Genomic DNA, 13,640 nt, shown 5'->3' on the forward strand with positions numbered 1-13,640 from the left:
CATTCAACGACAGACGACTCGTTTTCATGCACGTTTTTTCACTGAGAAATACTGCACCAAACATCTTAGTTAGATGTAAAATTGCTCGACTATGATCTCCTCGGCAACAACGTCAAAATGAATGACAGATTTCTTGAGTTATCTTAGATTAATTGACTTGGACAAATAGCACTATTGACGCTTTTTTCTAGTTTTTCAAGCAAAGGTGTTTTAAGGGAGTATGAGAGCACACTTGTTCGGTTCGCCTAGCCGACTTTGGCTAGCCGCCAGCCAAACTGAAGCTTGCTGACGCCTTTACAGAGGAGGAACAGGAACCGGAATCTTCCCCTTATCCTGTCGATGCTTCTCCTCTCCTCCTAACAGCTGGGCACTCCGTAGCCATCTTAAACAGCTGGGGAGCAGGACAGTTACTGACTGACTGACTGACTAACTGTTTTTGCTGCCAGTACAATCAAAGAGAATTATAGAGGGGACAGTGATTGAAGATGCAGTCAAGGATCTTAAGCACAACAAATTCATAACATATTGTACGTATTGGATTCGTAACATAGCATACGAATTGCAAAAAAAAATATATATATATACAGTATACAGTGCCTTGCAAAAGTATTCATACCCCTTGGAATTCTTCACATTTCATTCTGGGATTAAATTGGATTTAATTGTAATTTTTTTGTCAACAATCTACACAAAATACTCTAATGTTAAAGTGGAAGAAAATTTGATTTTTTAAAAGTTTGATAGAAATTAAATAAGTATTCAGCTCCCTGAGTCAATACATGTTAGAATCATCTTTGGCAGTGATTACAGCTGTGAGCTTCTTGGGTAAGTCTCTAAGAGCTTTACACACCTGGATTGTGCAATATTAGGCCATTATTCTTTTCATCATTCTTCAAGCTCTGTCAAGGTGTTGGGTTGGAGATCATGGCTATAGACAGCAATTCAAGTCTTGCCATAGATTTTCAAGCAGATTAAGTCAAAACTGTAACTTGGCATCTCACTGTCTTCTTTGTAAGCAACTCCAGTGTAGATTTGGCCTTGTGTTGTAGGTTACTGTCCTGCTGAAAGGTGAGAATGCTGATCATTGACTACAGCTCAGCGTTCAACACCATAATGCCCACACAGCTCATTACTAGGCTAAGGATCCTGGGACTAAACACCTCCCTCTTCAACTGGTTCCTGGACTTCCTGACGGGCTGCCCCCAGGTGGTAAGGGTAGGCAACATCACATCTGCCACGCTGATCCTCAACATTGGAGCCTCTCAGGGGTGCGTGCTCAGTCACCTCCTGTACTCCTGTTCACCCACGACTGAGTGGCCAAGCACGACTCCAACACTATCATTAAGTTTGCTAACGACACAATGATGAGACAGCCTATAGGGAGGAGGTCAGAGACTGCCAGGACAACAACCTCTCTCTCAATGTGAGCAAGACAAAGGAGCTGATCGTGGACTATAGGAAAAGGAAGGCCGAACAGGCCCCCCATTAACATCGACAGGACTGAAGTGGAGCGGGTCGAGAGTTTCAAGTTCCTTGCTGTCCACATCACCAACGAACTATCATGGCCCAAACACACCAAGACAGTTGTGAAGAGGGCACAACAACACCTTTTCCCCCTCAGGATACTGAAAAGATTTAGCATGGGTCCTCAGATCCTCAAACAGTTCTACAGCTGCACCATCGAGAACATCCTGACCGGTTGCATCACCGCCTGGTATGGCAACTGCTCAGCATCTGATAATAAGGAGCTAAAGAGGGTAGTGCGTGTGGCCCAGTACATCACTGGGGCCAAGCTTCCTGACATCCAGGACCTATATACTAGGCGGTGTCAGAGGAATGCCCAAAAAAAATTCCAAGACTCCAGTCACCCAAGTTATAGACTGTTCTCTCTGCTACCGCACGGCAAGTCTAGGACCAAAAGGCTCCTTAATAGCTTCTACCCCCAAGCCATAAGACTCCTGAACAACTGAACTAATCAAATGGCAAACCACACGTTTTACATTGACCCCCCCCCCCAGCATATGTGGGAGGTCCTTCAAGACTGTTGGAAAAGCATTCCAGGTGAAGCTGGTTGAGAGAATGTCAAGAGTGTGCAAAGCTGTCATCAAGGCAAAGGGTGGAGTCTTTGAAGAATCTCAAAGTTGGATGAAGAAGTACACACAAAATGACCCGTTTTGGCTCATGAGCAATACTTTCAAAACTACTGGCTGAAATTATACAAACGTTCTGGAGCATCACTTTAAGCATAGGGTGTGACATAGGCAGGGATACTGTGTCCAACCAGATAGACAGACAGTCAGACAGTTAGACAGTTAATGTGGGTGGTTTGTGCACATTGTTGGGTCTAACTTTTCCTATGTCTTAAGATAATATTTGAATATGGTCATACGTTCCCCCACAAGACAGCGAGCTGAGCTGTCTGATTAAGAAGCTCTCATTGGTATCTGTAGCTCTGCTAATATTAGACGTCTGGCTGTAGAATGATGGCTGATTTATTCCCCAGCAGAGCATGAAAGGAACTGCTTATGGATTTGCATCTGAAATTACCCAATTGGCTTCTCTCAGTATAAATTAAACATTCTCTGGCAGCTCTACAGTTACTAATGAATGTTTCTGTCCTTTCTTCCTTCCCTCCTTCCTTCCGCCCTGTCCTCCCTCCCTCCCTTCATCCATCTCTTCCGCTCTGTCTCTCTGCAGCTTATTGAGAAGGGATCTAGCTGTTATTCACCATGAACGCTGCTGTGTCTCCCATGGCCTGTGAGGCTGTCTCGCCCATGATCACCTCCGTCACGCCCACCCTGGAGTCCATCCCTAAGGAGGAGGAGGAGGCAGGCCTCAGCCCCAGCCAGGGTGGTCTCTGTGGGGAAGGTCTGGCCAAGGAGAGGGACCCGGCCCAGAGGTATCAGAACAAAAAGCCCCCTCCCCTGCACACGGGGGCGGACTGGAAGGTGGTGCTGCACCTGCCTGAGATCGAGACGTGGCTGAGGGCCACTACTGACAGGGTCCGGGACCTCACATACTCTGTCCACCAGGACTCAGTCAACAAACACGTGGACGTGCATCTAGTGCAGCTGAAGGTGAGTGGGCCTCCACACACGATATACTCTCATCTCATATTCTGGTTTCAGACGGCCTAGTAGCAAGGAACTACCCTGAGCCCGTGGTCACAAAGTGTCTCAGAAAAGCAATGGTGATCTATGGTTGATTTTCCCTTTTGAATAAGATTATATGGACAGGGTTTGACCGGCAGGGATGTCCTTATCCCAACGCGCATTAGCGACTCCAGTGGCTGGCCGGGTGCAGTCCACACTGACACGGTCGCCAGGTGTACGGTGTTTCCTCAGACACATTGGCTTCCGGGTTAAGTGGGCATTGTGTCAAGAAGAAGTGTGACTTGGTTGGGTTGTGTTTTGGAGGACGCACGGCTCTCGACCTTCGCCTCTCCCGAGTCTGTACGGGAGTTGCAGAGATGAGACAAGACTGTAACCACCAATTGGATACCACGAAAAAGGGGTAAAAAATCAAATTAAAAATGATTTCTCCAACATCATGTCCCAGTATAATGACCCTGTAGGAGGAAGATGTGATTAGATGTAATGAGGGGAGCTGTACCTTCTCAATAGCCTTGGAGCTGGACTGGTGGAGCACTATGTAGGGAATAGGATGCCGTTTGGGACGTAGCCTCAGATCAATGTTGAGAATCCCTTCTCCCTCCCACCCCAGCACAGCCAGTCCAGGCTGGGGCTGTGGATGATGTGTGCTGATGATTTTGCAGATAGCAGCTATTTTGAAGAAGGTTTTACGTGCAATGATTGTTGTATGGTTGTTTTATCTGCCTTAGTTGAATGCATTGATTGTAAGTTGCTATGGTTTCATGACTAAAATATAAGGGTGAAAGTAGGCTACTGGGCTGATCAGTGACTGGCTGATCAATCAGCCAATGGTCTTATTGGATTCTGTTAGAAGGTCATGGTGGACCAGCCCTCAGCCCTCTAATTAAACAGGAAATGGAGGAACAGAATTAGTTCAGCCAGCCAGCCTCAAAGCACTGGGAAGGCTCAATGTGAGTCTCAAATGGCACCCTATTCCCTAGTGCACTATGGGCCCTGGTGAAAAGCAGTGTACTAAAAAGGAATAGGTTGCCTGTTGGGACATATCCTCAGTGAACATGGTGTGGTACTGTAAGAACTTGTTTTTAGGGATCAGTTTGGGATGAGATACTCAGTACTGAAAACCCTCTTAGTGTAAACATCAAACCTCTAGTGAAGTAATGATGTGAACATACAGTACCAGTCAAAAGTTTGGACACACCTACTCATTCAAGGGGTTTTCTTTATTTTTACTATTTTCTACATTGTAGAATAATAGTGAAGACATCAAAACTATGAAATAACACATATGGAATCATGTAGTAACCAAAAGTGTTGAACAAATCAAAATAGCCACCCTTTGACTTGATGCCAGCTTTGCACACTCTTGGCATTCTCTCAACCAGCTTCACCTGGAATGCTTTTCCAACAGTCTTGAAGGAGTCCCCACATATGCGGAGCAGTTGTTGGCTGCTTTTCCTTCAGTGATGGTTGCTGATAATGGGCCTCTATGTAGATATTCCATAAAGAAATCTGCCATTTCCAGCTACAATAGTCATTTACAACATTTCAACAGTGTTGAAAGCTCATCTGTGGACTGTGATATATATAGCTACCTTTGCCATCCCAGAAAGGTTTCTGTCAGTGTGCCTGCTCACTAATCCTCCTCAATAATCACCTCACCATAAGACGCCATTTGCGACACCACAGACCGTGATGATGTAGGCTAATGTTGGTATGAATGGTGCTAATAGGTGGACGTTACTTATCTCTTTTCAGCCTGTGTCCTCTCAATCATAATAGACCGTCTTCAGAGGGAGCCTTGTCACTCTGTACACTATATAGAGACTGAGTATGAGTATTAGATTGTATGAAGGATACAGAGGATACACAATGTGAATGATGTGATGTCTCAAGTAGAAAAGATGCCTGATGCCTGATGCTGTGTCTGTGTACACATTACTGAGGTGTTTTAGTTTCGAATCATCTCCATGAAGTGATGCATCATAGTAGGCTGCTACATTTACCTGAAAATATCCTGAAGGAGGATTATGGTAGATTTGGTTACATAAGTATACAGTATTCTATTTATTGTTTTGACAAAAGACGGTTGCCTTAGAATAGTGTTAATGGGGAGAACAGCATTACACCTGTGTTTATAGATGGATGTGGGCTCTGGTCAAAAGTAGTGCACTATATAGGGAATAGGGTGCCATTTGAGATTAATACTTGAGATCAAAGGCAAATGAAATGACCATGCCTAAATTGTTCAAACTGTATGTACCCTTCCATAATCCCTTCCTAACCCTAGTCTTGGATGATGTAATCCCTATTCAGTCAACTTTGCACCTTTCAATTCATATCACTTCAGCATGAATGGACAAATGGCCATCTCTCTTATCAATGCACTGATTAGGCCTATCTTTGAGTATTAACTTTTAGATCTACAGTAAAGTTGGTCCTTTGTTAAAATGCAGTCTTTGTGAACAGTTTTAGTGCAGTAGCTAATGCTGGTGTTTTTTATTTTATTTTTTATTTTTTATTTTTTAGGGGTGGATCAGCTTAATATTGCGGAAAGAATGTTGCTTCCAATGTAATTGTCTGCATCATTTCCAATCCCCCATATTTTTTGGGGTAAATATATATATCCATACACGTATGCATACATATACACATATATACATACACATACCTATATAGACATACATACTTTTTTAAAGAGTATACCTTTATTATTATTCCCCGCAAACCCTACCACCGATCCCCCAATTGGAGTAAACTGATAAACATTTCTGTTTTTACCTTCAATTTATACATCTTATACACATTTTACAGACACAGTCTACTTTATAATAGTTCTCTCTTGTTTGTTCTTAGTCCTTCCTCTATTTCTGTTGTCCATCCAGTTTGATTTCCACTTGTAACTGTGCTATTTCACAAAGGCTCCGCACCTATACACATTTCACAGATCCCGTATGCCCTACATTGTTTATCTTGTTATTAGTCCCACCCTTCAGCTCCACTCAACCCTTCCCATCTATCTTCCAACATCATCCATTTCGGATTTTTATTTGCCATATATTTTTCAACTGTGCTGTGATGCTTCACAAAAGATTTGAATCTTCCTATTCTCATAGCTTCCACGGATTGTAAATTAAAAATAAACATTTTTGCTAAAATAATTATTATATTATTGATTGATTGACTATGGCTTTTCAAATCCCCCAGTATTGCTATCTGTAGCGTTAGTTCTACGCAAATGTTGCAATTCTTCAACCATTCCTGGACCTGTGACCAAAAACGAGCTACATACGGACAATACCAAAATAAATGATCTAATGACTCTGCCTCCTCACAGCAGAATCTGCAGAGCTGGGAAGATTGTATCCCCCATATATATAACATTTTATTAGTTGCAAGAATTTTGTACAATAATTTAAATTGAAAAATTCGAAGTTTTGAATCCGGCGTTGTTTTGCGTATCAATTCATAAACCATGTGCCATGGAATGGGTACATCGAAAATCTCTTCCCAACTATTTTGCAATTTATATGGCACAGCTGTCAGTTTTTTGGTCCTTAAATTAAATTGGTATATGTTTTTATTTATCACACTTTTCTTTAACCATTTATGTTCTTTAATATAGGGCCGACATACAAGTTCCTTACTTTTTTCCCCTTCTACTTGCCTCTTCCATTTTTGTGGTAATGCTGCAATTAATTGGTTGTAATTTTGGGTAGAGCAGACATTTCCATATGTCTGTGTTAGCTGCATGTGTGACATTACTCCACCAGTCCTATTTATGATATCATTCACAAAAATTATACCTTTTTTAAACATTTCTTCGATAAATACAGTTTTTTTTATCAATTACTATATTTGAATTTAACCACAATATTTGTTGTACTATTTGTTCCGTCCTTTCAGGTGGATTAAACTGAAATTGCAACCAACTTTCTAAGGCTTGTTTAAAAAATAAAGATATTTTGGAGATTATTTCCTTTTCAAACAACCGAAAGTGAGCAGGTGTAATCTGAATAAAGGGAAAAAGGCCCTTCTTGAACATAGGATGAGACATTCGTACCAATCTACTAGAGAACCAGTTTGGATTTAAGTATAACTTTTGTATGACTGATGCCTTTAGTGAGAGGTCTAATGCTTTAATAACGAATTCATATTCGTTATATAAATAGGCCCTTTTAATTTTATCTGGCTTGCCGTTCCAAATAAAATTGAATATTTTTTGCTCATATAATTTAAAAAGCAGGTCACTAGGTGTAGGCAAAACCATAAGCAAATAGGTAAACTGTGATATGATTAAAGAGTTAATCAGGGTGATTTTCCCACAAATAGACAGGTATTTTCCTTTCCATGGTAGCAAGATCTTATCTATTTTTGCTAACTTTCTATAAAAATGTATTGGAGTGAGATCATTTCTTTCTTTTGGGATTTGTATACCGAGTATGTCCACATCTCCGTCAGACCATTTAATTGGTAAACTACATGGCAATGTAAAATGTGTATTTTTTAGTGATCCAATACGTAATATGGTACATTTATCATAATTTGGTTTTAATCCAGAGAGGATAGCATGCTGGTGTTTATTACTAGATTCATTATGGTACAGTGAGATGCTCTCCAGTGGCTAACCCCTGAGGCTTAATGCTGTGCTGCCTAGCTGGCTGGCTGGCTGGCTGGCTGGCTGGCTGGCTGGCTGGCTGGCTGGCTGGCTGGCTGGCTGGCTGCTATTATCTTGCTCATCCCCACCTGCTGAGATGTTCCCTCTAATCACTGGGCATATTTTATGTGGGATTGAGATTCACATCATAGATTATCATTGAGGCTTGTGCTGCACAAATGGGAGCGGCCCATGTCACTCTGATAATAGAGTGACAGCGCTCGAGATTACATTTCATTTATAGAGCATCCGCACTAAAGAAATAGCTTAGAAAATAGACGTGTTTATGCTATTTTAAAAACAAAAGTTTGGTCAGTGTGTGTCTCTTATACAATCACAGCTAACATTGAGACTTCTGCTGCAGAAATGGGAGAGAGGCGAGGCCCATGTTATTGTGCGACTAAGTGAAACACACAGAGAGAGTGGACGATGCTAGCTAGTCTCCCTGATGGTGTGAGGTCTTTATATAGCCCGTCCTCTCCTCTCTGCTGTTTCTGGATACTGTGAATAAAACATGCCTTTGGCGTGACAAAGAGAGGGAAGGCTTCCTGTTAGAGCACACACACACACACACACACACACACACACACACACACACACACACACACACACACACACACACACACACACACACGCATGCACGCACACACTGCAGCATCATCTCTAAGAGCTTTCACCTCTCGTAAGGTTACCTCTGTTTACGCACCGAAATATTCACAGGGAGAAAGAAAAGGCAGTAAGAGAGAGAGTGTGTGTGTCCGTGTGTGTGTGTCTGTGTGTGTGCCCCATTTGTCCTGTTAGTGCTGCTGAGTCATCATGTATTCCAGTTTTTGGACCAGTCAGAGAGGCGTAGTCAGTCCGACTGTCCCAACCTTCACGTTGACCTTTGGCATTATAAAGGACACACTGGAGACCTGAAACTTTGGACCCGTCCCAATCACCTTCCCCAACCTTTCAGTCGATGGATAGTCTAGCTGAACTCGGTGCCTGGGTCTGAAATGGCACCCTATTCTCTATGTTGTACACTACTTTCGACCAGGGAATGGAAGTAGTGCACTATATAGGGAACAGAGTGCCATTTCGGATGCACCCATGCTTGCTTACAGACAGACCTCTCCATTCTCTAGCTGAAGCTGTGCATTGTCTGTCTGGAGAATGCTGAACATGTGACATCCTGAGTCAGTGTCTGGTCCCGTATTCACAAAGCGTCTCAGAGTAGGATCGCTGATCTAGGATCGGTTTTGCCTTTCACGTCGTAATGAACAAGACAAGGAGGACCTGACCCTAGATCAGCTCTATGAGACGCATTGTGAATACAGGCCCTGGTTGTGAGAGTGAGTGACTGATCTCTTTGTTGCGGTGGTTGGCTTCCTATGAGAAAATGACACAGACAGGTTGACGTATTGCCTGGCCAGGGGTCCACTGCCTCTTGCTCTGTGTGTCATTGATAATGCTGTGTTCCCAGCTAAATATTTTCTCCTCAAACAAGAGTACAAGGGTCTTGCTGCTCTCAAAGGTGTCTTCCAACAGCGATGAAGACGTTGCGTTGTTGATATGGTATGTGTTTCTTGAGGACACCCGTAGCGGTGAAACTAGTATGCAGTTATGAAGCTGTAAATATATTGAATAGGAGTTATTTAAATGAGCGTTGTGGTTCAAATGTAGATGGCGGGAATTGCGGTTGATCTACTGTTTGATCTTGAGACAATCAGAAATTATCCATGTCATGCGTTTCTCTTTAGAGGCACTATCTTTCTCACTCTCAGCTGTTATAGGGGATGACATCATGCTTTTTCATCTGCCAATCCTGTTATTGGCCCAGTAGGTTTCATTTCCTCCTCTGTGCCTTTCATTCAAATCTCTTAATCTCCCTCAATCTATTTAAAACATACCGTTAGAACCCAAGACCTGGCCAACATCTCCACTGTAATCAATATGCTGTAACAACATCAGACACAGGACATTCTGTTATCTGCATTCTGGGGACTATTCCTATTTCTAACTGGGTCTTTCAGGATGAGCATGTCTGTTTTGATTCAATGTCGGTTTGGGTTCATTGGTAAAGTCTGCCATCTAGTGGGGTTTGGTGGACATGTTACAATGTTATAATATTCACTTTTCATCATTCCAGTAGGTGGCACGTCTGAAGACCGACAGACAATTGATTTTGACTGAATTTGAAACTTCACTTTGATATTTTAACTTTGAAATAGAATCATGTGTACTGTATCTGAATCGACTGAATTGTATTGTACACAAAGAATGTTGATGCTGAAATGTTTGTTGTCAACTACTGTTTATATGTACAGTTGAAGTCGGAGGTTTACATACACCTTAGCCAAATACATTTAAACTCAGTTTTTCACAATTCCTGACATTTAATCCTAGTAAAAATTCCCTGTCTTAGGTCGGTTAGGATGACCACTTTATTTTAAGAATGTGAAATGTCAGAATAATAGTAGAGAGAATGATTTATTTCAGCTTTTATTTATTTCATCACATTCCCAGTGGGTCAGAAGTTTACATACACTCAATTAGTATTTGGTAGCATTGCCTTCAAATTGTTAAACTTGGGCCAAACGTTTCGGGTAGCCTTCCACAAGCTTCCCACAATAAGTTGGGTGAATTTTGGCCCATTCCTCCTGACAGAGCTGGTGTAACTGAGTCAGGTTTGTAGGCCTCCTTGCTCGCACACACTTTTTCAGTTCTGCCCACAAATTTTCTATAGGATTGAGGTCAGGGCTTTGTGATGGCCACTCCAATACCTTGACTTTGTTGTCCTTAAGCCATTTTGCCACAACTTTGGAAGTATGCTTGGGGTCAATGTCCATTTGGAAGACCCATTTGCAACCAAGCTTTAACTTCCTGACTGATGTCTTGAGATGTTGCTTCAATATATCCACATAATTTTCTTTCCTCATGATGCCATCTATTTTGTGAAGTGCACAAGTCCCTCCTGCAGCAAAGCACCCCAACAACATGATGCTGCCACCCCCATGGTTCACGGTTGGGATGGTGTTCTTCGGCTTGCAAGCGTTCCCCTTTTTCAACCAAACATAACGATTGTCATTATGGCCAAACAGTTCTATTTTTGTTTCATCAGACCAGAGGACATTTCTCCAAAAAGTACGATCTTTGTCCCCATGTGCAGTTGCAAACCGTAGTCTGGCGGTTTTGGAGCAGTGGCTTCTTCCTTGCTGAGCGGCCTTTCAGGTTATGTCGATATAGGACTTGTTTTACTGTGGATATATATACTTTTGTACCTGTTTCCTCCAGCATCTTCACAAGGTCCATTGCTGTTGTTCTGGGATTGATTTGCACTTTTCTTACCAAAGTACGTTCATCTCTAGGAGACAGAACGCATCTCCTTCCTGAGTGGTATGATGGCTGCGTGGTCCCATGGTGTTTATAATTGCATAATATTGTTTGTACAGATGAACGTGGTACCTTCAGGCATTTGGAAATTGCTCCCAAGGATGAACCAGACTTGTGGAGGTCTACAATTTTGTTTCTGAGGTCTTGGCTGATTTCTTTTGATTTTCCCATGATGTCAAGCAAAGAGGCAGTGAGTTTGAAAGTAGGCCTTAAAATACATCCACAGGTATACCTCCAATTGGCTCAAATTTTCTGGAATTTTCTAAGCTGTTTAAAGGCACAGTCAACTTAGTGTATGTAAACTTCTTACCCACTGGAATTGTGATACAGTGAATTATAAGTGAAATAATCTGTCTGTGAACAATTTTTGAAAAAATTACTTGTGTCATGCACAAAGTAGATGTCCTATCCGACTTCCCAAAACTATAGTTTGTTAACAAGAAATTTGTGGAGTGGTTGAAAAATGAGTTTTAATGACTCCAACCTAGCTCCATGAATAATTATAGCACACAGATGCCCATTCATCATTCCATATCTAATGTTCTCTCCTGATTTTTGCATTACCCTTTCAAGCATTACCTTTGTGACTGTTTAAAGGTCTGCTAAAAAGACTACGTTCTAGCATCTATCCCCATCATCCCAGCCTGCGCTTCCTGCATCTCTGCCCTTGTCTGCTGTCTATATTTAGGAGGCCTGTCTTAGTCCTGACCTTGCCATTGTATCATGGAAGATTTATTCAGTTATAATCATGGGACATAGACCCTGGTGGAGCCAGCCCTAACCCTGTCAGAGAGACAAGGCTCAGGACATAAAGACTACATTCATGACAGTTATGATAAAGTTACAAGTAAATGATTGACCCTCTGTGTATAACTTGATTAAGTGGACCGCTTAAGCAATCTGTTATGCTACAAGACCTGACATCATGGTGATGGGTGAGAAATGAAGGAGGTTGTTACTATAGTGATACTTTCATTGTGTGTTTGGAAAGAATTCTGCTGTTAATGTAGACAATATGTGACTGAAGGGAAGTCGATGACTGCCCTTAGGTGTTACATAGCTGTTATATCACCCAGTCTAAGTAATAGAGCCTTGCTTAGACCTGGCGACTGCATGTAGCGTGTGTGTGTGTGTGTGTGTGTGTGTGTGTGTGTGTGTGTGTGTGTGTGTGTGTGTGTGTGTGTGTGTGTGTGTGTGTGTGTGTGTGTGTGTGTGTGTGTGTGTGTGTGTGTGTGTGTGTGTGTGCGTTTGTTTGTTTGCAGTGTTAATGTTAAGAGAGAGAAATCCAACTGTGATACAGCCTAGTAATGTGATCACACCCTTTCCAATATACACACACACACACAAACACACACACCGGTGCAGACGTACAGAGACGCCTCTGTGGGAGACAGTTCAAACTCCTACAGTTTTATTTATACTCTAGGATCAGTGTTCAACGAGGTGGCTTGCAGCTGTTTGTAAAACTGTATTTCTAGTGATGTAATCCCAGCGCCGCGGAGAATCCCAGGAATTCAACCATCTCATGTCTCGTCTCATGTCTCTCTGCAACAAGTGTGTGTGTGTGTGTGTATTTGTGTGTTTTTGCATGCAGATCTGGCTTTGTGAGGTTGTGTGTGCTTCCATTCTTGTGTGTCTGTAACGCTCGTCGTTGGAATGAGAGGAGGACCAATGCGCAGCGTGGTAAGTGTCCATATTCAATTTAATAACTGAACACTAAGAATACAAAAATAACAACGTGAATGATACAAAACGAAAACGAAACAGTCCCGTATGGTGAAAACACAGACACAGGAAAACAACCACAAAGGAAAACAGGCTACCTAAATATGGCTCCCAATCAGAGACAACAACTGACACCTGCCTCTGATTGGGAACCATACTAGGCCAAACACATAGAAATATAACCATAGAACAAAACATAGAAAAAACAACATAGAATGCCCACCCCAACTCAAGCCCTGACCAAACTAAAATAAAGACATAACAAAGGAACTAAGGTCAGAACGTGACAGTGTCTGTGTGTGTGCGTGGCTGGTATTGCTGGTAAAGGCTAGTTTGTGGAGTTTGGCTAGCTGAGTACCTTTACTTAGCAACATTAACACCCTGTTAGTTCAGGCTCCACAAAGGAAACGTAAGCTGTGACTACTGAGGGTGCCAATGGTAAAACATGGTAATAATGTTATTTGTAATTATAAACTGGGTGGTTCGAGCCCTGAATGCTGATTGGCTGTATACCACGGGCATGACAAAACATGTATTTTTACTCTTCTAATTACATTGTTTATAATAACAAATAGGGCACCTCGGGGGTTTGTGATATATGGCCAATATACCACGGCTAAGGGCTGTGTCCAGGCACTCCGCGTTGCATCATGCTAAAGAACAACCCTTAGCCGTGGTATATTGGCCGTATACCACACCCCCTCGGCCCTTATTGCTTAATTATAGCACGTACAGAGATTGCTTGCACAAACCTGCCATGTAGGATAAGAGAT

The 13,640-nt window shown here is 42.2% G+C and overlaps 1 protein-coding gene across 1 annotated transcript in view; it reads left to right on the forward strand.

Moving 5' to 3' along the window:
* The first annotated feature begins 2,729 nt into the window (after positions 1 to 2,729).
* Positions 2,730 to 13,640, forward strand: part of akap6 (A kinase (PRKA) anchor protein 6) — a 170,144-nt gene continuing 159,233 nt past the window's right edge. Inside the window, exon 1 of the mRNA XM_039009773.1 lies at positions 2,730 to 3,077. Coding sequence (XP_038865701.1) covers positions 2,730 to 3,077 — 348 coding nt within the window. The remainder of the gene's footprint in view (positions 3,078 to 13,640) is intronic.

Source organism: Salvelinus namaycush, chromosome 15 (assembly GCF_016432855.1).
Source record: "Salvelinus namaycush isolate Seneca chromosome 15, SaNama_1.0, whole genome shotgun sequence".
Lineage (NCBI taxonomy): Eukaryota > Metazoa > Chordata > Actinopteri > Salmoniformes > Salmonidae > Salvelinus > Salvelinus namaycush.